The sequence below is a fragment of the Phyllopteryx taeniolatus genome, chromosome 4 (assembly GCF_024500385.1).
Source record: "Phyllopteryx taeniolatus isolate TA_2022b chromosome 4, UOR_Ptae_1.2, whole genome shotgun sequence".
NCBI classification, from domain to species: domain Eukaryota; kingdom Metazoa; phylum Chordata; class Actinopteri; order Syngnathiformes; family Syngnathidae; genus Phyllopteryx; species Phyllopteryx taeniolatus.
In genome coordinates, this window is record NC_084505.1 from 25,278,565 (window position 1) to 25,305,823 (window position 27,259).

The 27,259-nt window shown below is 40.2% G+C and overlaps 1 protein-coding gene across 10 annotated transcripts in view; it reads right to left on the reverse strand.

Moving 5' to 3' along the window:
- The window catches only part of gab1 (GRB2-associated binding protein 1), a 71,946-nt gene that overhangs the window by 28,880 nt on the left and 15,807 nt on the right, over positions 1–27,259 (reverse strand). The window contains exon 1 of one of the 10 annotated variants that reach the window (XM_061770898.1): positions 16,370–16,540. The exons of 7 other annotated variants lie outside the window; for them this stretch is intronic. In XM_061770898.1, the coding sequence (XP_061626882.1) occupies positions 16,370–16,525 (156 nt within the window). In that variant the 5' untranslated portion in view covers positions 16,526–16,540. Of the gene's footprint in view, positions 1–2,405; positions 2,596–14,155; positions 14,557–16,369; positions 16,541–27,259 lie in introns of those variants that run through there. 2 more of the 10 variants (XM_061770903.1, XM_061770902.1) reach the window with 2 other exon arrangements.

Below are 27,259 nucleotides of genomic sequence, written 5' to 3' on the forward strand. Positions count from 1 at the left end.
GTACACCACACGGCCATTTTAGGTCAAGTTACCCCCTTAGGGATTTGAAGGGGACACAGAGCTAAGGTTACAGCAAGGCCACGCTTCAAGCAGCCTGGGGAATGTAGACGACTGGCTTGGTCAGATCAAAACAACAAACTGTACAGTAATCTAACGGTGGCCAGTAAGCAATTTCAGTATAACAATAAAAACAAACCAGACAACAAGTTTCAAGCCTGTTACGCAAATTGGAGAGGAAAGACTAATCCACACTAAAACAATTTGTTTAAAAATGCTACAGTAAGGTATGAATGACATATGAAGTACCGGTATATTGGGAATAAATGTGCACTGGAAGCGTAGAAGCACGTATCTCCAAATTTTGTGTGCCAGTGTATTTTTATCTGGAGAAACAAAAAATACATTGGGATAAAAATCGAACCTGCTGGACATCGACATTTTTTTACATTTATATTTTGATCCACATTTCTTTTTTAATCATTGTGGAAACTCCAATATCTGCTGTACAATACAAAATTGTATTGCAGCTATAATGCACTGTACATATCTGGTATGCCAGTGATTCTCAAAGTGTGGTATAAGTACCACCAGTGGTATGCAAAAGAATCATTTAATTAAATGTTCAAACTGTGCATAATGTTAGAGCGGATGAAAAAAAATGTAATCCAGTTCAGTACATTTCTTACGTACAGTTCAGTTGTATTTAATTTTTTAAGTACAATACATTCACATCTAATCTTTAAGAATGGTTTGTCTTTAAACATTTTAGACATGCAACAACTAATTTAATCGACAACTATTTTGATAATTAATTGTTAAGAGACCTGGTTTGACTTGAAATTCTCCATATCCTTGGAATTTCAGCCTCTCAATTGTAAATATTCGCAGATTTCTGTAGTCTTCCATGAAAACAGACTGATCTTTTGAGGTTAATCAGAGTAAGACATTTGGAAACATCTGCTTTTACTTTGGAAAACAATGATCAACATTTTTGCCAATTTTCTGACGTTACGGACTAAACCAGTAACTGAATCACAATCAATTCATATTTGTGCATTTTCTGCACTGAAAAAATGTTTTCAACCGATTCATCAATTAATCCAAAAAGAATCGACAATCAAATATTAAAATAATCTTTAGTTCCAGCCATAATTTATTTAGGTACAATTTTCACTTAATTTATGTGCAATACATTTTAATAGAATTCAAATTAAAAGAAAATCTAAATCCAAGTACAGTTTTATTTGCCTATAGTTAAGTGCAGTGTTAATGTTCAAAATGTGCACAATTTGACAGTGACTTCGAATAATATTACAGATACCTTTTAGGAATAAAACCGCCACAATTTTTTTAAACTCAATGCCGTACAACACTACTGTATTTTCATGTTGGTCATGATGGTGGTACTAGGAAATATATTTTTTAGGTGGTACTTGGTGTAAAAATTTTGAGAACCACTGTGCAATGCCATTGTAGACATAATTTCATGAAGTATTTTATATTCAAGTTTGATTTAGCCTCAATGATGCTTTTCAATGAAATGTGTACTTTCTGTATAATAATAATTTGACAACTTGACCATCTTGACCGTAATGACAGAGCTACCAAACAGTTAATGTCCTTCAGTCAGCCGTGGTTTGTAATGCTAGCTCACTATCAGGTCAGCTCATAATGGACTGTAATCCTATCGTTATCTTGTCAATCAAATTATGGCAGTGTCAATCAAAACAAATTCAATCTGTCAGGGCTCCATCAGTTTTAAAATGACAAACAGATAAGGAGAGAGAGGGCTGGCACATTGGCAAGCTGGTGATTAGCTCGAAACGCTCATCCATCTGTGGTCTTTCACACTTTTTCCTAACACACATTGATTTTCTCATGCAGATTCATACCCCCCCTAAAAACAAATTAAATGTCCTTCAGGGTAGATTCTTACAATGACCTACTGCCTGAAATTTTTGCACAATGTCTTGGAAGTATTGTGAAATAGAAGTCATCTGATGGGTTTTCCCACCAAAGGGTGTTTAGACGGACAGGCAGGACTGTGGCGGTAAATAGCGTGACACTGTGCAACAAACAACAAAGCCAACTGTGGTACACAAAACAACAATGTAGGGCCATCGGACATGTTGCATTCTCTTAGCATGTTACGGATTATTTCAAAAAAGATGACAAGTCTTATGGTCACACAGAAGCACACCAGAATGCAGTGTGTCTACTTTAGACATAAGTACTGTACCCCCAACAAAAGGGGGATAAAAGTGCAGAGCCATACCGATTTGAACCATACTACTTCACAGGGGCTTTATATTGACTCCCAACATTCAGTCCAAATACTACAAACACTCACTAAAACAATGTGACACCATGGTGTTGGAACAAGTAACTGCCTTGTCTCTACATACCTCCTCTGTTGGGAATCCTTCAGGAATGTGACAGCAGCACCAATCACACTTTTTGTTCTGAATATTCCATCTTTGCTGGTGAATCTCAAGATCAAGCCATTTAAATGCAGTGCCAACTTTAGTTTATAGGAGCTTGCCTTGTCTCAGGGTTGGGAATGGGGAACGATGCTGGAATAAGGATGGGGACTGACCCCCCCCCTCCCCATTCCTGATATCGCAGCTGTCCATAAAAACTTCGTCCCCCTTTTCCTCCCAGTCTCCTGATAGGATGAAACGCAGGAAGACACCATCCACTTGTCCCACCCAGTTCCTACAGCCCGAGGGGGGCCAAACAGAGGGGATATTGAGGGTCTGAGGTTAGGAAGGGTCAGGGGAAGATGCCAACTGAGTTGAGTCACATTATTAATGAGAGGGGGGCACATGAGTCAATGGATTTGAGACATTTTGTGGTGGTGCGGTTCAGAAGCGGACATCCTGACTATTTTTGTCCAGAATGTTAACACTAGCTAATCACTCTGCTAAGCATAACCGACCTCAAATTCTCTAAGGGAGATAGGGAGGATCCATAAAAATGACTATATCTTGAAAAAAAGTATAAGACCACTTTCAGCTTTGAACCGATGACAGGAACAAGCAGCAAGAGTGACGTAAGCCTCATATCCACCAAGGTTCAGGGTTTAAAGGTCCCCAAAATCTCCAACCCAAAGGATTCAGTTACCTTTCGTAAGGGTACAAGGCCCACTGGTACGACCCGGAGCCACAGTGCTATCCATTGATGTATCCAGCTTCTTTCAAGGTAGGTAACGGTATAGCATTTCCACACAAAAAGGTCTTAAAATACCCATTCCAGACCACCCCTATGACAGACGAAATACATGAAGTAGTATCTTATTATTTATATATTTTTTATAGCTTTATGAATAACACCAAAACTATATGTATGTGAGGTGGAGTTAATATTTTTGTCCACTTGGGCTCACCATCCTCTCATTCCACAATACTGTAATCTGTGACTGAATACATGTGACTTTAAAAAGGCAGGCCTGGTCTGTTGAGTGGCATGGGACTGAGTGAATCAGAGTGCAGCGTTGGCTAGCTTTCAACTGGCTAACCGTTAGCCACTCTGTGATGCTGTGTCAGTGGTGGCAAAAACAGATTGTGTGTGAATAGGTGCTTGTTTTGTGTGTGAATAGGTGCTTGTTTTTATTTTGTTACCTTGGTTCAATACAGTAAAGCGATCTAAAGGGCTGCGTCTATCCTTCTTCGGGCAGAGGGATTAAAATTTGTTCTAACTAGCGGTGGTAGGCTTTATTAATGATCTTTAATTTACCTTAGATGTGCAGTTTTGTAACTTAAGTCAGTTTTGCTTTGGAATAGGCACATTGCACTTGAATTTTTTTATTTTATTTATTTATTAAGGGTGAAACAATCCCAAACTTTAGACATGTTGTCTTTTACCCACTCTTCCTCCTGGCTCAGGGTTATTGGTCTGCAGTGACAGTCCATGTGGAAAATAATGACCGGAAAATCCCACGATATAGCAAATAATACACTATGTAAGTAGGATGAAAAAAATCTGCGACGCATTGAAGCCACAAAAAGTGAACAGTGATATAGTGAGGGACAGCCGTACTCCTTCGTTAAGGTGCCAGTCCAGGTTGTATGTTGTGGTACGTTTGTGAAAGGTGGACAGCTACACACTGCTGTCCATTGATTGGTCAACAGAAAAGTGTCCGTCTTCTTAGTTTGGTACAGGATAGCGTTTTCACTGTCAAAGGTCAAGGGGAGAAACGAGTAATCCAGTTTTTCAAGTACAAAAAAAATTTGAGGAATTTTCTCTGCCTCTTGAAACTGCTTATTTTATTAAGCTCAAGGGACACACAGGCACAACACGCTTAAGTCATTTCCGCGAAGGAAGGAGGCGGAAGTGAAGTGCACCTATTTGATCCAAAGAGCGCGGGGCGATAACGTCAGAGAATACAAATGTGAGAAGAAAAAAAAAATGCCGAAAGTGTGGGAGCATACAAACTAAGCAGTACTGTAGGTGAAAAAAAAATATTGAGAGTGATGAATTAGGTACTGGGCCGTCTCAAGAGAAGGTTGTGAAATGTAGCAAAGTTGGTCAGGGAGGACTTTAGAGTAAAAGGGCCTAAATGAGGGCAATATTTGCTCTCAAGGTGTCTTCATTTTAGTTTAGTCTGGTCTAAGCTCAAACGCACAGCCATGAACCTACTGTATTATGTCACGTGCTAAAATGCTAGCTGCTCAAGTGAAGTTACACATCTGTTTATGCCTTTTTCAATTAACTCCATGTTTTTATACTTACAATAAATGGTAAATTCAAACTGAAATGTATTATGTTTTATTTGTTTGAAATTGCATCACTGAAAATGTTTCCAGATAAGAAATTACAGTTTGCTGCTGAATGTGAATTTAAGAAAACCGTTATCTAAAAAAGAAGAGCAACTGGTTGTTCATTATTGAGTAAAATGGCATTTCTTTTGTGTACTCATAATTGCTCTTTAACTAAACAAAAGTATAGTTAAAGCAAATACTTGATTATTCAATACAATTTTAAAAAGGATACTGGAATACTAAAGTATTCGATGCATAATTAATATTAGCTGCAGACCTAAAAAGGTCACAAGATCTCCCATTCCTTTGTTCAATACAAATTCATTGAGGTGCCAGTCCCGGCAGTAAGGTTTGGTACATTTGTGGGGGAGTAGCTAGACATACTGCTGGCCACTGATTGATCAACAGAATTTTCCGCAGTATTAGTTTTGCACAACATAGCTTTTCCGTTGTCCCAAAATCTCCCACTGTTCAGTACCCTTTCGTTGGGGTGCCAATCCTGGTGGTACGCTTCAGTTGAGTTAAATTAGATACTGCTGTCCGTAGCTTGGTCAACAGTTCAGTACGTTACATATTTTATAGAACTTCCACTGTAAAGGGTCCCAAAATGTCCAACCAAAAACATAACCCATTGCTTGAAGGATGACTAAAAGCAGTGTTTCTTGTTTAGCGCATTGCACTGTACTGCAATTCCGCCGCCCTCCGGCGGTGGAAATGCAAGCCAGATTAGGCTTTACCTGATTCCCACTCCTACAATAAACAACAACAGGACCTGAAACTTAAATCCGACTGAATGTGATAAAGCGGTAAAGACACCGTGACTGAAAACATACCAGGGTGTCCAAAAGCATGCTAATAATACACTTGCCCTTGTAAAGAGTTTAAAGTCCTTCATCAGGCTTAATATGTTGAGGCTGAGCCCTTCTGCTAATATCTTCCATTAACAGCATTGATAAAAGGCTTCGATGTGCATTTAGGATGCCTTAATGCAACCTAAAGTGCACTAAATGCTAATGACAAAATATCACTCATCACAGGCTCTTAAATCGGATGCTCATCCGCCATAGCGCTAATGGTGAATGATAAGAAGGCTGGTCTCTGCATTTGCTACTGCAGTTGTGACGCCTTTTCCACTGCCTTCTTCCCATGTCACTGTTAAGCATAAACAGCTCACAGGCTCACAAGCCGGGCGAAGTTGAATCAGCAATTTCACGCATGTGGAGGTAGTATCAGAGCCATAACATAGGGAGGACGACACTTGTAGCCAGCTTTCACGTGCCGTGCGAAAGGCACTGATGGCAGATTTGGGGGGGAAGAAGTCAACCCAGCAATTTACCACATTCGGACCCAGTATCAGAGCTAGGAAAGGATTTGCAGATCATTGTATTCTGCTTTTGTTTACGTTTTACACAACGCCCCAACATCATTGAAATTGAAGTTTGTAGATCAGCGGTTTAGTTACTTACACGTGGACTGTACTGTAGCTCATCAATTAGCCAGGTGCGTTCGTTTAGCTTAGCGACTAGGGGAGACATGGTTTGCACTAAGCAGAATGGCAAGCAACCAGGTCATCTGGGGTGTGTAAAGTAAACATGCAGCAGATGAGTAAAGATGCGTGAAATAACGGGGGGTGGGGGGCATTGTTAAAATCAGACAGAAAACACCAGGCCACATTTTGAGGTCAGTTGATAAGATTTTACTCTTGCATTAGCTTTGCTCTGTATCTTCTCCAAGCAGGAAATTGAAAAGAGCACCCACAGTATGTCAGTATTGGTTTGGTGCACATTCTGGGGGAGAAAAAACAACAACAACCAAAAAACACCAAGCGTGAGGTGGGAAAAATTCATATCATAATATATTTCTTAATTATGTAATGTGAAAGAGGGGGCAGGTTGTTGCAATTTAAACAGACATGAAGCAGACCCACCGCCCCGCACGCAAAAAACAAAAGAAAATAAAAAAATTCACTCGCATCGATTAAATTCAGTGTATTTTAAACAACCACACTTTGTCTAAGGAAAGTCCGCTAGCTTAATGCTAACACACAATACAAAACGCATGTAGACAAACAATATAATACTCACAGGCATAATATGCTTCCTTACGTGTTATTTTGCCTGAAAAACGACTAATATTACTGCAGATTACTGAGCAGTTGTGGCCACCTTTGTGTATGTTTCACCAAACGACAAAACTGAGTGGATGTGTATGATAACATGACGCACGAAAAGGTCTCAAACGAGGGCTCACTGTAGACTTAATAAAGATTTTAACCAGCGTCACGGAACAGACTGTTACGCTTTGAAGGCTAAGCTGTAATTGTGTGTTAAATTGCGCAGAGCATTTCCATGACACAGCAATCCAACCTGAATGCAGTAAACAAGTACGCACGGCGCCTTCAGTTTGCCCTGACTATCAGGTCACTAGGTCTACACGAGAACAAAGAGCCCTCTGCGAGGGGGGGGGGGGGGGGGGGGGGGGTGGCGAGACCGTCACATTTGGTGCTCGCGGCCTCTCGGGGACAAAAGCTCGTCTGTACTCGATGCCGCGAATTGTATAAATCTGTCTTTGTTTGCGTGACGTGACTGGGATTCTTGCGCGAACGGCTATTTTTACATCCAGCGAGCGCCGTGCGGGGCAGTTAACTGCCGAGCAAAAGTACAATGGCCCTCGGACCCACGTCATACCACCGCGCCCCCACCCATCCTCTGCCTGATGGAAGCCAGAGGGGACTTCCATGAAAGATGTGCAGCACAGTCGTGGTTGATGGCATTTACATAGAGGCAAGGCAAACCTCTGAATTCAGAATTAGACCAACATTTTCCATGAAGTAAAAAATTGTACGTTATTATACAGTAAACCAACAAGGGCGAATAGCAAAAAAATGTTTGTAATTGACTATGTTAATATTTTAAACGGTACAAATACCACTATTAACCGTAAATATACCACAGCACTTCAACACCTATCATTTCAATTAATCTTAAATTACCCTTAAAACAAATGGCTTACAGATCATTTGCTTTCGAACAAAAATGCAACGTGTATATGCACAGGAAGTGAAGACTAACTTCAAGTAACAACCCAGGCTAAACTTGGCTATTCCCCAACATACAAGAAGATGTTCTCTCAGTCAAGATGTATGGTATGGCTTCAACATTACTTTGTTGATATTTGACACCAATTACTACTTTCGTGGCGGCACGGTGTACGACAGGTTAGAGCGTCAGCCTCACAGTTCTGAGGACCGGGGTTCGATTCCCGGCCCCGCCTGTGTGGAGTTTGCATGTTCTCCCCCTGCCTGCGTGGGTTTTCTCCGGGCACTCCGGTTTCCTCCCACATCCCAAAAACATGCATGAATTGGAGACTCTAAATTGCCCGTAGGTGTGAATGTGAGTGCGAATGGTTGTTTGTTTGTATGTGCCCTGCGATTGGCTGGCGACCAGTTCAGGGTGTACCCCGCCTCCTGCCCGATGACAGCTGGGATAGGCTCCAGCACGCCCGCGACCCTAGTGAGGAGAAGCGGCTCAGAAAATGGATGGATGGATACTACTTTCGTAATGGCCAGGACTTTGGTGCCATCCTGGTGCGAGGAAAAACAACCAATCAGAGACAGAATTTGTGACTAAGGGGGTGTCAATTTATCGTGCAGTCGCAGACACACTCACAGCGGCCTTGCAAAAAAATAAAACTTCAAACAGATAACATTTGGTGTTATAGTAAGACTCCATTATGAATAAGGTGCTTTTCTGGGTTAACAAGATAGCATGACAGCGCGAGGCAGCAGGGGTGTGCCTGCTAGGAGTGTGCCCGCGAGTGCATGAGAAATTATTGACACTTCGTCAGTCACACCTTCAGTTTCTGGTTGTTTTTCCTTGAGCACAGTGGTTTGTTGCAAATAGATATAGAGGCATAAGATGGGGCCGCAGAGCTCTGATTTTATTCCATTTTAATCATGTACTTTTGTCAGGTCATACTGCCAGCTTTAACAAATATGACAAAAAGTGATTTTTTGCAAACTCCCCTTTTAAGACACCCAGGAGCTGTTATAAATTGTGAAAATAATGCATGAAGTCTCCTTCAAGGGAGGTATTAACGTTAACACCGGCATAGGAACAAAATATAAATAGCAGAGCCCAGGTTGTGTTTATTTGCTAAGATTACGTTGTGTGTGTCTTTGACTTCTTTTTCTATTAAACAAACATTGTCCTGTGGTATTTGTTTGCACCTTCTAACCTTATCAAGCGGTGCAGTTCGGGTGAGAGAATGCACACAGTTGATGACCTGACTTCCAGTTCAATGTAATCAGCTCATCCCACAACCTAACAAACGTTCACCCGCAGGACACCTCGATAGTAGCACAGATACAATACAAGACTCATAACCAAAATTCTGAAGTACAAATCACTGTCAAGATGTGACAAATCGTAAATGCATTCCCACCGTAGTGGAGTTAATGGTTTGTGAAACAAGTAAAAGTAAATAAATAAAATAAATAAATGGGTGACATTCTTGTACACACAATCGATAAGAATAGAATTATGGACAGAGGCCAAAGCAATTCGTAATAATTATAATAAGCACAGTTAAAGCTCGGCAAGTCCATGTTAATTGCTCAACAAATGCTTCTTTCTTAGTAAACATATCAAATATAATCCAGACGAGTGCTGCTCCCATGTCAAGAGGAAGCGTCTTAATCCCTCGTCTCTCTGAGAGAAGAAAACAAGAGTGAATCTTTGTTGAACTGGAAAAAAAGAAACTAAATCACACATCCCCCTGTCCCATCTTCCCACACACAGGGCAGCAAAGCAAAGGGTGAGAATCCTGCTTGTTCCAGAAGAAACAAAAGCAAGAACACATCTATTTTTAAAAGCACTGCAACGACTACGCAATGACAAAAAAACTATTTTTTTTTTTGCAACATGTTGTACTAAACTGGAAAAACATTATTCTGATGCAAAATCAGATTTTTTTTTTTTTTTAAGGTGTAATGATGACACCTACGATGATGACTGAAACATCAACAAACGTATTACACATGACTCAACACTTATTAATTCAAGCAATACCTATAAATCACAATTAGAGGGTACCTGCAGGATTAAGAATGTCAAAGACTTTCTAAACACTTTTTGAGGCCTCTTTGATGAAATTTAAGGCTAAATATAGACTTTTGCGAAAACACTTGAACATACTGTACATTATTTTTGGCTAGTGCAACCAGCAGCTGTAACTATACTTTCAGCAAATACTTCACAATACTACAAAGATTTCTGAAGTAAAACATTATTTTTTAATAAATAATTATTTTTTTTAATAATAAATGAACTATTAAACACAGCAACGTTTAGTTTTTTTGTAGGTTTTTGTAAGTGGAGGAGTATAGCGGATTGAATGATTCTGTGGACTTTATTAAGCATACTTTACGCCTAAAATTTTAGAAAATCACATTTCAAACTTTTTAATGAGTTAATGATAAATTTGTCAACCATTTACAAAGATTAACATTTTTTTCGTGCCTGTGGCATTTATTTAACCATTAAACTGATTATTTCTGCATGATTTAGGACTTTTTATGAAAATTTCAGTATCCGCGGACACCCTGCTATAAATTTTTGAAATGTTTTACAAAGATTTCCAAAAAACATAGCAGCATTGTTTTTGTTTTGATTCAGTGGTTTTTTTTTATGACATATGGACAGCTGATATAATGATAATGATCATCATTTTAAGCACAATTTAATTTCTATTTTGGAACCCAAAATTAAAAACTTGTAAAAGGAACCGTGGACAGGCATGTTGTAAATCCGTCAAAATCTTTAGAGAGATTTACAAGGAAAACATAGCAAAAATGTGGGTGCAAGTATGGAATTTTTAATACCTTTGGACAGCAGATTCATGGATTAGTTTTTAATATTGACCTCAAATATGAAAAGTCGAATTCACAATTCATCAAATAGTTTACAGAGATTTACAAAGAAAATACAGCAGGTTTTTTTGTATCTGTGCCATTCAATGTGACATATAAATGGCACATTTGCGCATCATGCCATTCCTAAGCATAATTAAGGCCCCAAGTTAGGGAAAAATCGAATGTAAATTTTTTTAAGGCTCTCCGGACACCCTGCTGTCGGTTACGGCATTGCTCATGAAACACCTTCCACCCAGTATTGCTGCTTTTCCAAGTTCCAGAACAGCCTGGCCCCGCTGTGCCCTGGCCTGGCCTGGCTTCCGTTGCTTTTCCTTTACAACAGGCACCAATCAAAAGTGGGAGGGATTGAAACAGGATCAAGAAGAAAGTGACACGCTCCTTTCTTGTCACACCTTCCATCTGCCAATATGGACAAAAATGCCTGCACCTCATCAGTCGATCACAGAACAAAAGCTTCTTTAAGACTGCCGCACACTGCGCGACGTGGTCAAACCCGACTAGACCGGACCATCGTGTACCCTTGCACATGAGCGATTGCATAAGTGGATGCCCAACGAGCCTGTATAGGCGTGTGATGCTATGTTCTCAGTATCTTGTACTTTATCACATTCCTTAAACCATAAAAAGATTAATAGTTAAGGAAGAAGCTGGTTGCTAAAGAGAGAGGGTGTTGGTGAGAATAAAAGCGAGCGTGTGGATGTTTGAAAGTAGGCTCGCTGGCGCCATTCATTTGAACGTACCCAGCGTGTACGTACGTTGGTGTACGTTCTTGTCACAAGCTTTGCTTTTTCATCCGCATGTACATTTTACATTAATAATATAGTTAAGTATTGATGTAAAAGACAATATTTGATGCTTTATATATACTCTATATATGGCTTGATACGGTGCGGCTCGCTAAACCCGGAAAGGTGTGTTCCTGTGAAGGAAAGCTTATCTGCTGCGACGTTAAGACGGTGATTCAGATTTTGAATCGCAGCAAAACTGATTGGCTCATGAAACTCATGAAAACAGTCAACAAACCACGGACACTGTGCGACAGTTCAGTCGCAAGTCACCGCGCTTAAAGAAACGCCTATTTAGAACCAGTAGAATGGAAAAGGGGCATATATGTCTGTCAGGCACCTTCACAGGGTGAGTAGTTTTACTCTCTTTTCCACTTGCATGACCACTAGGAACGTTAAATGTTAATTTGCCTGAGCATTTAGTAAAAGGTTTTATGATGGCTTGACGCTGGAAGATCATTGCCTATGGTATGCAATTACTGTTTAAAAATGTGAAGTCACATTTTGTGTTTTTATTGAAAAGAAGACGGTTTTGTGCACTCGCTAGCAGAGCAATCTAAGCCAGCAGCAGCCACCTCACTCAAGGCGACAAGGCCAAACAAGTTGGCCCCAGACCAAAAACACCGCTTGTGCTATGCGGCCTGGCATATTTCTATGGAGGTCACATTCATGCATTCTTGCTTTTTGCCAGAAATAAACTGGCATCTGCCGGTGTGTAATGCAAAGACTGCGCACGTGTGTGTTTGTTTACGTGCAATAAAAAGGACCAGTTATGTTAACACCGGCTAGAATTACTACGCTGAGGCGGCGGAGCAACAACGAGGATTTGGTTTCTGCACTTCAACAATGTATGGATCCATAAGCTGCCGCAATCAAAACAAGCTTGTTATCTTACACATGAGCCCCCACCTCAGCCACAGCCTTCTATCAAGTTACCGTCTCGCAGTCGCCCTGCCTTTCATGTGCAGCTGTGAAATTCTCACTCAACCACCTGACTGGAAAATGGACACTACCTGTTCGAAGAAGATAACCCCAAAAAATTACCAACATTCTAAAAGACAGAGAATGAAAAAAAAGTTTATTTCTAATTTTGAATGCACAAAACTCGAGTGTTTAAAATTGCCATCATGTGAGACATTTTATGGGGGTCTTTTGTTTACGGCGTTTGACATACGACATTTAGAGGTCACACAGCACAAGAAGGCGCACTTAGTTACTGCCTTACTGTTCTTCATTTTGTTAGCCTAAGAGCAAAATTTACTAAGTTCTTTTTAACTTACTGTCATAATATCACTGCAAGATATTGTGCTTGATAAAAATGTTATTTCGTCATATCTGTGTAGATTCGCAGTCATCCAGGTCTTGGTTATACATAAAGGTTGAATCGAGACAACTGGACTCCTCTTGTTTTGATGAACACGTGCGTTTCGACCTCCGTTAAAAATAGGGTTAAATTGCCACTATAGGAACAGAAATCAATCGTAAACCGAGGAACCCTTGTACAGTATGGATACGCCAACGTCAGATGTTCAAATCATCGCTGCTAAATGTTCAAGACGTTAATTTCTGATGACAAATGTACGATAACTACTGTTTATGGCCTGGCAAAATTTATATTTCTTTGCACTTATTTGAATCTTAAACTGTTATGATTATAAGTGCGCAGGAAGAAAGTTTATACCAATAGATTGGGTCCTCGGTTTACGACCGTCATGACATCCAACGCTTCGAGGATACAAACTGACCGATGAACAGTTAGCTGGGCGGCATAAGAATACGCGGTCACACGGCAAAAGAAGGCAAACTCAGTTACTATTGTACTGGCTGTCTTTCATTTTTTATAGCTTAAGTGTTTTTGAAATAAAATATTGTAATTATGACTTGACCATTGCAGTGTAGTTTACTGATAGACAACAGCTCGTTCCGACTTGTGTGGGAAAATGTGGGTTATGTCGCCACCAAAGGAACAAAACTCAGTCGTAAACTGAAGACTCGCTGAATACTGAAATGAAAAACTGGTCCAGTTACACCAGTACTGCGCAACGAAAAAGCGGAAAAGACTCCAGAGCCTGAAAGAAAACAAGTGTCAGACTGGACGGGTGCTGGGCGAGTCCATTGTCCATGCTTTGTAAAAACTAAATTGCCCATGTGAAAATGCTTATATGTTGATGGTTGTATTTAATTTCACTTGTCAAAAAATTTAGATGCATCTAAAAAAAAAAATTATATTGTGGAAAACCATTTCAGTAGTTCAATTCAAAAAGTGAAAATTATATAAATTCACTACATACAGGGGAAATATTTCATGATTTTATTTTTTCTAATATTGATTATTTATAAAAATCTTTTTAATAATAATTAGGTAGGAATCAACCTTCTGTAAAGTATTTTCTTTAGTGTAATAAATCTGTATTATACACAAGTTTAACTTTTTGAGTAGAACTACTGAAATAAACTTTTTTGTGGTATTCTAATTTATTGAAATGCACCTGCGTTAACCCGAAGTTCTAGTATTCTTTTGGGACGTTTGCATTAATTTCCAGTGATCCCATTCCAGTCATACCCAATTTTTAACAAAATGTGTTCTGATGGCATCCTTGCGAATCTTTCAGCCTTGGCAGACTGAGTGCACTAACAATGCTGTTAAGCTTTTCCCCCCGAAACTTACGGAGGCTTACCACAATTGAGTTCCTGTTGTCAAGATACAGCTTGCTCCTAAGTACCAGCCTGTGTGTTAATCCAATAGTTTGAACACTCAACTGAGGCCGCTGCACAAACCTCTCTCATCTTTGAAAGGCGGGGTTCCACACTGTCATGTAATCATTCCATATCATTCGTTAGATTGGTCCCACATGACAGGAGGGGAGGGGAAGACTGAGAAACAAGGGAAACAGTGGAAGGACAAATGGAGTAAGAGTGTTCTTGATGTTCAAAAGCATGACTGCTTTTTTGTTAGCGCTGTCCTCCGTTGACTTGGCCAAAAAACCTTCAGGCATGCAAGACAGCTTCGACGTGAGGGTAAAGTATTAACTCCGGTTTAAACATTAACGCGGGCCGACGTTGTCACATCGAAGCAGCCCTTAAGCGCTAACGGTGTTAGCCTCTTCCTCCCACCCCACCGCAACTCCAGAAACCTACACATAGGTTGTGAAAGAGCCAAAGAGGAGGGGACACACGCACACACACACAAGCCAAAATAACATCCTTTTGTGGAAGTTTCCACATTGTTAGCATTTTTTTTTTTATCTTCCTGGTCATCTGTTTCTCACTCATACAAACGCTGAACCCAAAAAACGTTTCCTGTTTTGCCTCCTTTTGTCACTTTGGTTGTGTTAGTGGGGACAGTCGGGTGCTATCTTTAGAAGCGAATTACATTTAGCTAATAATGCTACAGCTACTGCCTCATAAGTGACCCTCGTGGGCTGATAAATTGACTCGAACCCAGAAAGTACAAGATAAATGTTCTTTTTTTTTTTTCCTGTGTTGCTGCTCTGGATAAATGAGATCTTCAGACTGTCTGTAAAAGCTCAAATTTTCTGCTTAGGCTGCTCGTGCCAAAAAGAACCGGTACGGAATGGGAGGTTGAAGTCAAACAGACTTTTCCAGTTTTGGGGGGTAGTTCAAGAAACAAACCCCTTTCACACTGGCTGTAAATACCAACAATTTTCCTGCTTTTACCATCTAGCTGTTCTGTATAAACAGCACAACACAGAAAGGGGTGATGTGATGGAGTCAACCCGGCGATTTTTCCGCTTTGGGGTAGAGTAGCCCCGTTCACACAGTCTATAAAAGCTCTAAATTTCTGCATCTGTTTTGTACAAACACTGACACAGAATGAGCAGTTTGAAGTCAACACAGTAATTTTACAGCGATGGAGATTAGAGCTAGATTAGGTCTGAGACAAGATTGGATTTTGACTCCCGCTCCCTTCCATGCCAACAGAGATCGATCCCACTACCTCTCAAACCCAAACCAAAATTTGACAGAACAACATCCACCACCCCTCTTTAACTTTTTTTTTCTATGTTGCTGTTTCAGCACCAGCATAGAATGGAGGAATGAAGTTGACCCTAGTATCAGACCTATAACAGAGGTGTGTACAGGTTTTCTGTGATGCTGAGACCAGGGTGTCGAGTTTAACACCTGACACTCACTTCTAATAGTCTGTTGTGTTGAAAGCAATTCATGCAAGTATTGTATAACTCACACAAAATGACTATTAATTACTTGGTAGCAGGATGCCGTTTGATGTGCAGCACTCTCCTGCTTCGCGGCGTTATGTAAAATGCTCAGGCGGATAAATGTTGTATACAGTATTCTATTACGGCAATATTGTGGAGAAAAGAGATTATGTAAATGCATTAGCTAAGAAGCGCTAATATTAGCTCATTAGCCGTAGCTTCTCTTTTGAACGCCACACCACAATGAATGGAATCAAGACCACAACCACGTTTATGACTTTTTAAGACAGGCGTACCAGTTTTAGGATCACCATTGCCCACTGGATTTATTGGAACGAGACAAGCATTGCAACTGTGGGTTTTTCATCCCGTGTCAGGAAGTTCAAAGGTACTCACGTGGTGAGATCTTAGGGTCGATCGCATGAGACTAGCCACGCGCTACCAAGATAAATAAGGCGTAAAAGTCAATGCCCGCATTGTATGAATGGGTATCAGATTATTCAATAAGATCAATTTCAATTGGAACGTTGACGCGTGCCAATTTTAAGAGTTCCTTTGGGTTCAAAATTTGTCTTCTCCTGTCCATTCTTGGCCAAATTTGTCTCCTCCTGTCCATTCTTGGCCAAACTGCGGTTAAAGAATAACCCCACAACTTTGCATATAGACTAGTCCAAAAGAGTTTGCAAATGAGAAAAATACAGAATGACTTACTGGATATCTCACCAACCATTCCTTGGATTTCCACCTTAGTCCCAGTGAAAAATGTAGCGCAACTGAAAGCCGCCGACCAGCCCCCTTTTTTGTAGAGTGTGGCGGCGCTTCCTGCCAACCGCGCTGACTTCCCTCCCCTCCTCTTTTTACTCCCATCCAGTCTGCAACACCCTGCTTGAAAAACCCCTGACCCACAGGAAATAGACACAATAGACTGAAAATAACACACACCACCTCCGATGGCAACAACTGCCCACCCTAACCCCTGCAACGCGTGCAAAACTTCTGCACAAAACGTACACCTATGCCAGATGCCCCCCACCCCCACAAGATAGGTGACGCAAAATATCCAGACACCACTCCACTAAACAGCGCCCACGTGCCAAATACTGCACCCTCCTACTTTACATAAGCCTCAGGTGAAAAATAACTCTGTAATATCGTATCCCATCTGTGACTCTCACCTCCCCTGCATACAATAAGATTTGACACTACAATTAGCTGTGGACTAATTCGTCACTGTCCGCCCAGTTAGAGGGCAAAGTGGTATGACATCCATCTATCTTCTATACTATCACGTCGTCTTTTACGTTGCTTCTATTTTGACCTGGTTAGTCCGCAGTCCGCGCTCTGTGTGGCAGCCTTAACTGACCTCAGCTCCAAAAGTCTAATCCAATCAAAAGGAATACAAATCACATTTGGCAGTCAGTGAGAGGTTGCCTTGGCCGTGATCTAATTAGCTGCTCTCTTGCTAGTGGCTTGTCCACTCACACAAATGGAGTTGGAGATACAGCGCTTTCACACAGAGATAAAGGGAGATAGACTCGTGAAACATGTTACAGTGGTGCTTGGGTACTTGGCAAACACTGAAGCTATCAGAGCTAGAAGTCGCTGGAGTGAACTTTCAGGAGGCGAGGCCCAAGAGCGTGACCGGGCTTGTTCCTCAGCCAAACCTTCCACGACACACCTCCTGACAGTCCCCTGAAACTGGGCCACACCTCCACTTCCGCTCTTTATTGTGACATTTCTGACAATACTGCTTCACTTTCAGTTGAAAAGGAATGTGCGAGGAGAATGCGCAAGAAAAATGTGAGGAATCCTTTGTGTGCTAATGCAAGCAGTAGTAAACCAGGCAACAATGTCATTATGCAAAACGACTAGAAAATACTTTTCCTTGCTGACATTTATGTATTGTGCGAATGAGGCAGGTTCAAACAGCTCACACTTGACGAGAGGTCTCCTTCAGCCACTAGGGTTAGGATTATGGTCCCATACCAAATGAATATACATGTTGAAACGGAACAATCTCCTAAAAACAGGGTATGGGTTAGTGTTAGCGTTAGGCCCATTGAATACATGCTTAACTGAAACATCTTTTACTGGTTTGGTCCCTACCATAAGATGTCAAGACAATAGGGAAACATTTTTATCCTTGTTTTTCGAAGTAAAAGCAAAGGTTTGCAAATGTCTTATTTTGATTCAACACAAAGATAATCAATATGCTTTCATGGAGAACTATTCACTAACTATTAATAACAGTCTAACTGAAATGCCGAGGATTTTGACAAAATAAACTATGTCGCTATCTAAACAATTAATCGATTATCAAAATAGTTGTTGATTAATCTATTTAAAATAGCTGTAAAATATAATTTTCCTCTGTTAGGGTTACGACTACCGCGAGGGTTAGGCGCATCACCCGGTGAATGTACATGCTGAACAGAAGGGTTAAGGTTAGGACTAGGATTAGGGAAAGTACCCAAATTAATGCAGATGCTAAACAGAAGGGTTCGAGTAAGGATAGGGTTAGGTCCAGTACCCAATGAATGTACTTGCTAAACGGAAGTGTTACAGTTGCAACTAGAGCGAATAATAGGGTTAGCGTAGATCATTTTACACTTGTGACTATGTTAATCCCGGGATGCACATGTCATGGAAACAATGAGTCCCTGTAATTTATCATACAATACAGATACAGTAATCCTCGCTATATTACAGTTCCTGCTTCGCGGTCCCGCTATATTTCAGATTTTTATTACAGTTGTTACTCTATTATTTGTACTGTTTGTACAATATTTTGTGTTATCCATTGCTCTTGCTCTCTCTCAGTATATCATATGTGTTTAGGCCTGTGATGATTGCAATATTTTTAGGACGATATATTTTCCCAAAAATTATCACGACAAACGATAGTATCAATGTTTTTTATGCCACTGATAAAATAAGCATAATAATTCAAGTACATCCTTTTTAAGAACAATTCCTTTTTAATTCTAATTCTAAGAATATTGAACATTGACATTGTTATGTAGAACAATAAATAAAATATATACTGTAGAAAACAGACAGGCTCTGTTCACAAAAATTCCACTTAAATAAATATTGAACATTTCGCATAGAGGTATAAACAGTCATTAATGCCTTAAGAGCCAATATACTGGCAATGAAGTTTCCAGTTATTTAAGAAAAAGTCCTAAGTAGCAACATTAATAACAACACAAGAAGTAGATCAAAGGAACCTGGTTTGATTCAAGATTTGTACTACTTTTTCAAAGTCTGCAGCCTCTTTAAGCGCTGCTTTGTCAACATGTTCAATGACTACATCTCTTACAAAAGTAACGCGATAGCGTATATAATGGGAGCTCAGGTGCGCCATATTCACGTTTGTATTTCCATTGTTGGGCAAAGAGTTCCATAATTGCAAGCTGTCGGAAAACGGGAAATGTCCTACCGTGTTTTTTGTTCTGAGCTGAAGAAATTGGTTGGGATGGTTGTGTTTAAAATGGATTTAGTCACCTTGAGGTATTAAGCTGTCTTGTCTTTGTTGCGACTTCATACAAATTTGACATACCAGCTTGTTGGTGTTAGCAGGATGGCCGCGTTCATCCGGCTTGAACCCAGAATGTTCCACATCGTCGCGGTGGCATTCGGCTTTGGAACTAATTCCATTCATGCCGCTCAATTTTCTGTAACTGCAGCTACCGCCTCGCTATGAGAAGACCATGTACGTGAGCGCCCGCATTTCAAACGCACGCACACAGACACGCACACGGCCAATCAGACGGAGGGTCCCTGCTCTTCACTCCACAATGAGACCACAATGAAACCCATCGTGCGTCAGGAGACGCAGATTGATCATACTTGCGTCCCTGCTAATTTTTGTGCATCTCAGATGCGAGACGCCAATCAAACGAGATCCCTGGATTGCAAGGTAAAATGATTATTTTCAGGTCAGTTTCTGCTGTTTAGGCCACACCGTCGTCAGGTTTTAACTGAAAAAAACACCAAAACATCCATTATGAGGCACGATAGCAGTGTCACCGCCAAGTAATGTTTGGCCACTTCCTCCATATTTAGCAAAATAGTCAAAGTTGACAGCCGCATCAACACTTTTGATTCAAGTCTCTGCCATTTGTAAATAAACTGCAAATGCGAGAAGAACACAAAGTTCACAGCAAAATACCCCATTTTAAGTAGGAGAAAGATGTCCTTTGATATTGGTAACACTCAGCACATTTTCTATGACTTCAGTGTGGCTCAAGTCACTGTTAATGGTCCCAACAGTATGGTTAAAAAATAATGATAATAAAATTAAAATGCATTCACGCTGGCTTGAGATTGTCAGGCTTACAATCAGGGCACCAATCAATAGCTTTTACTCTACACAGTGGAAAACAACATGAAGGAAGCGTCATGATCCATGCTGTGTGACCATTATGAACTCTTAAAAAGAAAATGCTATTTTCCCCCAATTTAAAACAGTTACCAGATGTCTATTACAGATCTGTGACGTGCCTCCCGAAGCTCAACCTGTTTTTTGGGGGGACGAACTGTACCATAAAAATGAGCAATTTCACCCCGCACCCTCTATGGTGGAACATATGACATGTATGGCTTTCGACACTGTGACGACCGGAGGTGGAGCTAGGCAGCTGAACGAGGAAAGTGGCTACTGCTTGCGGAAGAGTGTGTGAGGAAAAAAAGCCAGTGAGACAATAAAAGCATTTTCACTCAAGGAGGCAGCACTTCATACACTATAATAAGGGGTGCACATAAGTGATACGCAAGTGCGCTCACACACTGAAAATGTTAAAAGCGCACCGGATTCGATCGTATCAGTGCACATTTGCGAATTGCCAAGCATTTTGTCTCTCTTTTGGGAGGGGGGCCACAGCAGTAGACATGGCTCGAGTAGTGTTGTAGATCACAAACAATTCTTGACTGAATGTACTGAATGCAATCACTTCATGAATTGATTTGTTCCTTTCTCAGTTTAGCTGAGCTCAGCTGCGAGCCTGTGGTGCACAAGAAAGTTCCCCGCAAACGACCGCACACACGGACGGCGACGGCGGCTGAGTGTGCACATCGGCTGCTGATGAGGCAGCGGGCTTTTTGGGGCATGGGCATCTCAATCTTGCTGCATAGCAGTTATGATGATCCGTCAAAATATATGTCTTTAATTGAAACCGGACCCTGGTGCAAAAAAGATTAGGGACCACTGCCCTAGGGAACTGCACTAAATCAGCTGCTCACGTGGTCCCATACTACAACTCAGGGCCAGTGCTAGCTTGAATAATGCCCTGTGGCGAAACCCCTCAATGGCGTCACCCACCAACCCTCACCTTCGTCCTTGTCATCATCATTGGTAATGACAGTGCGGGCTGGCACAACCAAGGTCCTCTCCCTTTTGCCATGAATTAGAAATAACATGAAAAGTTTGTCACGGAATTATTAAATAACCATCTATCTGAAATTACAGGTAAATACAGAATGCAAAATATTAAATCATATAAAATGTTCCTAAATGAATGTCTTTTGCTAGTTATCTACTGTATTTACAGGCTGTTTACCAGCTGTGTACTGGCTCAAACTAAGACTAATAAAAGACCGAAAAAGTGTGAAAAAAACCTTAAAAGGTCATTAAACAAAAAACAAAAAATATTCCTTTAAAATAAGTAACAAATAGCACTGTCACGATAAAAAAAAAAATATTTTAAGATAATCTATTTTCCCCAAAACTATCACAATAAACGATCATTATTGTTGTTTTTTTATGGCTCTGAAATCATGAAAAATAAGGCTGGCCCTTGCTGGGTTCTCTGTAAAAAAAAAAAAACAGAGGCAGATAAATGCTGAGTTTTTCGTTAGGGCTCCGATGGCGTCCATGTAGTGTGATTTCTGTGTAAAAGAGATTTATACTTTAGCTTTACAGGTGCCAGGTCTGTTCTGCGGACATCTACCGCAGCACGTAGTGGCACTACTACTGTTTTATTGCTGAACAGTCAAAAATGTAAACATTTTCGGACAAAATATGGCTCAAAAGGTGAAAAAAAAATATATATATATATATATATAAAACTTGGCCAGTCTAAAGATCACTGTCCATGCCATCATGTGAGATTTCAGCAACTCTCACGAGACATCAAACCATTCCGGGAATTCTTAATCGATTATTATGTCCATTTCTACATTACACACACATCCTTTTTCAGAATTCCTCATCACATGGCTAAACATTTAATACTTCATCTTGTCATACACACACGTGCTACAGAAACATGTGCTCCTCAACTTTAAGTACCCAAAGACATATTACTATAGCTCCTTTGTCTAACCAATTGGAATCACTGATGAAAATAATTCCCAGACTGTATGAGCTTAATGAGTGTCGCTCGCACAGTGAGCTCTATTGAACCTGCATATTCTGAGGATGCTGTGTGTGTTTGCCTGCGTGCGTGCACTGGTTCGTGCGTATGGGTGTGTTTGTCCGTCCCGTCCCACCACAGGACGTGTTTCTCATTCCCGCTGTATCTCCCGTTTGTTGTTGCGTCTTCCCATCATAATGCCCCCCACACCCCGGCAGATAAGCCGCAACCTTGAACATTCTACGTATGGGGCTATCTGCATGTGCGCATCTCTCAGCCTCGCCAAGTCAAATCACCAACCAAGTCACATGCACATGTCAACGCTGCGTGCCTGGAATTCAACAAAATCCTTTGGCCCTGCACGATCTGGCTTTCACCGACCACTGGAGAAACGAAGTCTTGATCCAGAAGTAGAGTCTCGAGTCAAAAGTGTTTGCATCACTGTGGTAATGGGCTAAAAACAAATTCTACACCCAACGCCAACACAAAGCCTGGTTTAAAACAGATTTATATTGACTTTTATCAGTAATCAGACCTCAAAATCCAAACTGACCATCAATTTCAGAAAACATTGCGCTAAAAGTGATAAGATATGTAAAACTGTCACTGTGCTTGAAGAACAGAAGCTTCAATACAAGACTTCAGCTCAGTGAGCATCTAAAACAAGTGTCAAAACTGTCCCAGCTTTTTTGGAACGTGCTGTGGTGGGCTTTTTTCTCTTGGCACCAAAGGGTAGAAGTGACGGAAGAGAGGAAAAATTATGTAGCAGCAGCGTAGCAAAAAATAAATAAAAAAAGGGGGGGGGCGGCGGGGGGGGGGGGGGGAGGGGCCCGTGTCTCTGTCCTGATTGCTCAATACAATATGACTGCTGTTGATGACATTACGTTTTTAGAGAAGAAAAACAGAATATAGAGTACATTGTTTCCCTTGCTATATCGCAGTTCACCGACCGTGGTCCCTCTACATCACAGATTTTTTTTATGAAACAAACAACGAGCACAATCACGCAGGGGCTGCTATCGGCCACAGCTCACGCCCAGACACATGCAGACTTAAAAAGTTTTAAAAGTCTATTTTAAGCATGTGGGGGTAGACAATATATATACTAAAAAACATTTCTATGGTCTCTGTATATCACAGATTTTCACCTATTGCGGATAGGTCTGGAACGTGATACACTCAGGCTAAACGGAGGTTCATTGTACACCACAGTCTGTTTGCCTTTTTCTTTGGCTTTTTTTTTAGGAAGGTTTTACCAACCAAGGAAGGGGACAAGTGAATGAAGGAAAACTGGTACAACAGAAACCATGGTACATGCATCCCTGTCCTGGCTGCCCAGTACAATATAGCTGTTGTTGTTGACAATAACTCACTTATAGTAGCTTATATCTAGCAAAAAAATGCAACTAGCCAGCATAAGGAGCGGCATCCATCTTGGTAGACTCGCAGTACCGACTTAAAGGTTGTCCCCTACCATCTGGGAAGGAAAGGTCAGCGGGCGTGAGCTGAACCAACAGGTGGCGATGGCGCAAGTGCCCTCTTCAAAGAGCCGCATGAACAACTGCGCAATGAGCATTCCCACATTGAACTGCTAATTCAATAATAGTCTAGGACCATTGATTTAGTAGACAAAAATGATAAACCGATAAGCATTCATCTACTTTCTCAAATCAGACATATCAATAATTGAAAACTCATGGTCCAATCCTGATGTTTATTAGCAGAAGCTAAAGAAATCGAACACAAAAATGCTGCCTTTAAAGGAAGGTATGTGAACGTATCCCAAATGAATAGCTTAGTTTTGATATTTTAAAAATGACATGGGTCTACCTCACCTGTTTGGAACACTCCTTCCAACATGTATAGCTAAAAGTGCTACGTTCACATAGCTTTAGCTGTAATGTTAGCTACACGTCATTCCATATCAAAAGTCAATTTGCCTTCTGGGGTAAGTTAATCGAAATCCATTGACAACTGTTAGTTGTATCTACCTACTAACTAGTTAACACTTTTAGAGATATGTACATCTTTCAAAAGTGACCCTAATCCAGATTATGACGAAGAGTTTATTCATTTGTCATACCGAGGCTACGCTGACAATTTTTAAATCTAGATTACACTATGGAAGATCTAATGTTTCTCAATTTTTTTTACACACTAAAAATGTATTTATTTATTTATTTTTTAGTCTTATCAATATTCCCAAAAAATTATCCTCATTCAGATTCGGTTGCAGTTAATGATCAAAGTTTTTGGGGGGATTCATTCTTCGGCAAAACCAAAAAAATGATAAAAATAAAGTTATTTCTGTAATGCAAAAATGACATCCAGATTCTGGATAAGGATCCATCTACTGCTAAAAATATATCCTCCAATCAAAGAAACTACACACAAAATGTTGTCATATATAGAATTGGGCTGATTAGTGTCGTTTCAATTTAACACCACAGCGATCTACAATCATAAATAAATTATGCATTATTATCTTTGCAAAAGAAGAAGTCTTGTCTTTCAGTGTACTATGGCTCATCCTGTGCACGGAACACCTGCTGTTGAACCTGACCGGTTTAACTGAACTGTGAACAAAACCCTTAAAAAAAAATTTTTGTAATTAAAACGTTTTAAAAAATATATATATATATATATATATATATTAAAAAAAGTGTTCATTGCATAAGTAACACCGACGACCAACCTTAAGTTTAGTCCTTGGATCTGAAAAACTTGGTTGCTGTTTATCCAAACGCTCCAAAAGAACGTGAAGGGAAATCCACAGGTTTCTAAAGAGACACCAGCGATCCAAACCCAAGTGCCAAGAAAGTCTTTTGGACATGCAAAGCAGGTCGACCAGCGTTTCAGCTTCCAATCAGGTTGCAAATGAATTCTGTGTTGGAGGTGGAGTCCTGATTGCGTCGCTGTGTTTTCCCAGCGTGAGTGTGTGTGTGAGTTTGTTTGTGTGTGTTTATGCGTGTGTGAGTGTGTGTCTGTGTGTGCATGCGTGCGTGTGTGTACAGTACACATGCGTGCAGGTTTAACCGTGTCCTCGGGCTTGGGGCCAGGCCAAAGATATCATGGAGCAACCATAGTAACGCTAATGCAATAAAAGAGACAGTAGCCACAACAGCACCACTAGCAGACGTCAGAGATAAATATCGAACCTGGGGGGGATTTCAAGAACTAAAGCAGGATTTTCTGCCTGATTCCCTGCTTCTGAACAAATTCACAGTTACAGGTGAATGATTTTGCCCTCTAATATCTTCTTGGAAAACAAGAGAGTGCCGATTGTCGTTAAAAACTTGTGATCTCCGACGTTGTGTGGGATGAACGCCAAGAACCCTGTGATCTTCATGAGGTGAAATAAAATAAATAAATAAAAATAAAAATCGAGATCCACACTATTGTTGGGATTCCCCCCAAATGCTCATTATATATATATAAGCTGCAACTTAGGCCATGTCCACAAAGAAACGCAGTCAATCTATTTAATTTTTGTTTTCTTAAAAGAGGATAAGAAGCCTGTGGGATGTAAACACAATAACAAAAATGGTGGGGAATGCAAAGCGAGAAAGAAAGGAGACGTGTGTTGACGACGAGGTACAAGTTGTGCTTCGGAAATCAAAGCTCAGATCACCGCCAAGGTAAAGAGCATCTGACATGGTGATCCACAATTGTTGTGTGGGTTTTGGCGGTGTTAGCACACGTGAGAATTAGGACTACAGCGTCATCGTCTCGGGAAAGATGCACATGTGTTGTACAAGTGTAAAAACAAGGGCAGCGTTTTCAAAATTATTCACTCTGGGACAGTTAAAAAAAAAAAAAATATATATATATATATATATATATCTCATATTTGGGCTCCCAAAACATCTATGTAGACAAAAACTTTGCGGATACACAGACTCTTTTCCGCATGCACAACGGGCTCTAAGAGAACAGATTTACCCAAACAACTGTTACAACAACATCAAAGTTCATGGTTACACATGCAGGAAGCAGCTGAACTTCACAGTTTCAAGAGATGGGAAACACTGAGGGAACATTAGTTGTAATGGGCCTTCTGTAACTAGTGAATGGCGTAAATATGAAGCTGGCATCTCAGGACAGGGATAATGTCTGCAGTTTGGAAGTATTTTCATTTGGAAAGCAATGAAAGAAACAGCAACTTGCAATGTCTGTAAATTGAGTGTTTTGCATGGAACTGTAACTTGTTCATTGCAGTACTACACTAGTTGGTCTCTATTCAGCACTACACTGAAATAAATTTTGTGTTGTGATATTTTAGTTTTTTATATTTTAGTTTTATTTGTTTTATTAAGGACAGGATATTCAAATGTAATTTGTTTGCATCATGATTTTGGGCTGCACCACTGATATCCTATAAAATGATTTTGTTTGTTTGATTTTAACCCCTGCAGACTTCTAGCAATATAAAAAGGTATCCTGTTGGGATACTTTTATTTGAATTGAAAAAAAAATTTAAATAAAATAATTTAAACAATCTCAGCGTGCTCCATTTTTCTTAATGCATTGCAGTTACTGGATCAGGACTCCGTATCGACATACTCAAAACCAAGTAACTCGAACTCAGGTTAAAAAAAATCTTACTTGCAATGATACGAGAATAAAGTCATGTCACATAAACGAAGTTGTACTCTTATGATAAATCAAACGTAATGTTACGGTAAGTCGTAATGTCACGAAATGTCAAAAAAAAATTTAAAATATGAAAAAAGCTGGAATATAAAGAATAAAGCCGTAGTACATGTAATACTACAATAAATTAGTCTTGTAACATTATGACTTGTCACATTAGGTTGTGATATTACAAGAAGAAAGAAAGACTGAGAAAAGTTGCAATGTGACAAGAATAAAGTAATGTCACGTGAGGTGAATAAGGTCATAATATTACGAGACCACAGTCGGATTTACTTTTAGAAATATAAGGGGAAAAAAACACGTAAGGAGAAATCTTATGAGAACAATGTCATGTCGTCGTGAAACTAGTCGAAATATTAGAATGTTACAAGATTTAAGTCTCGGCGCTGAATTGAAGAATCTAACTGCGAGGTACGTTTGAAGTGTCAATGATCATCCTGCAGCTTGCTCGCTAGCTACCTTCTTAATCAATGTACAAGCCAAGTGATCCACCACTAGTACACTACACTCTCAAAGTTTGGTTATGTGGGCAGCCCAAGGCAAACCCAGTTCCGGGGCCTCCACATGAACTAATAGTATTGTGCTTTAG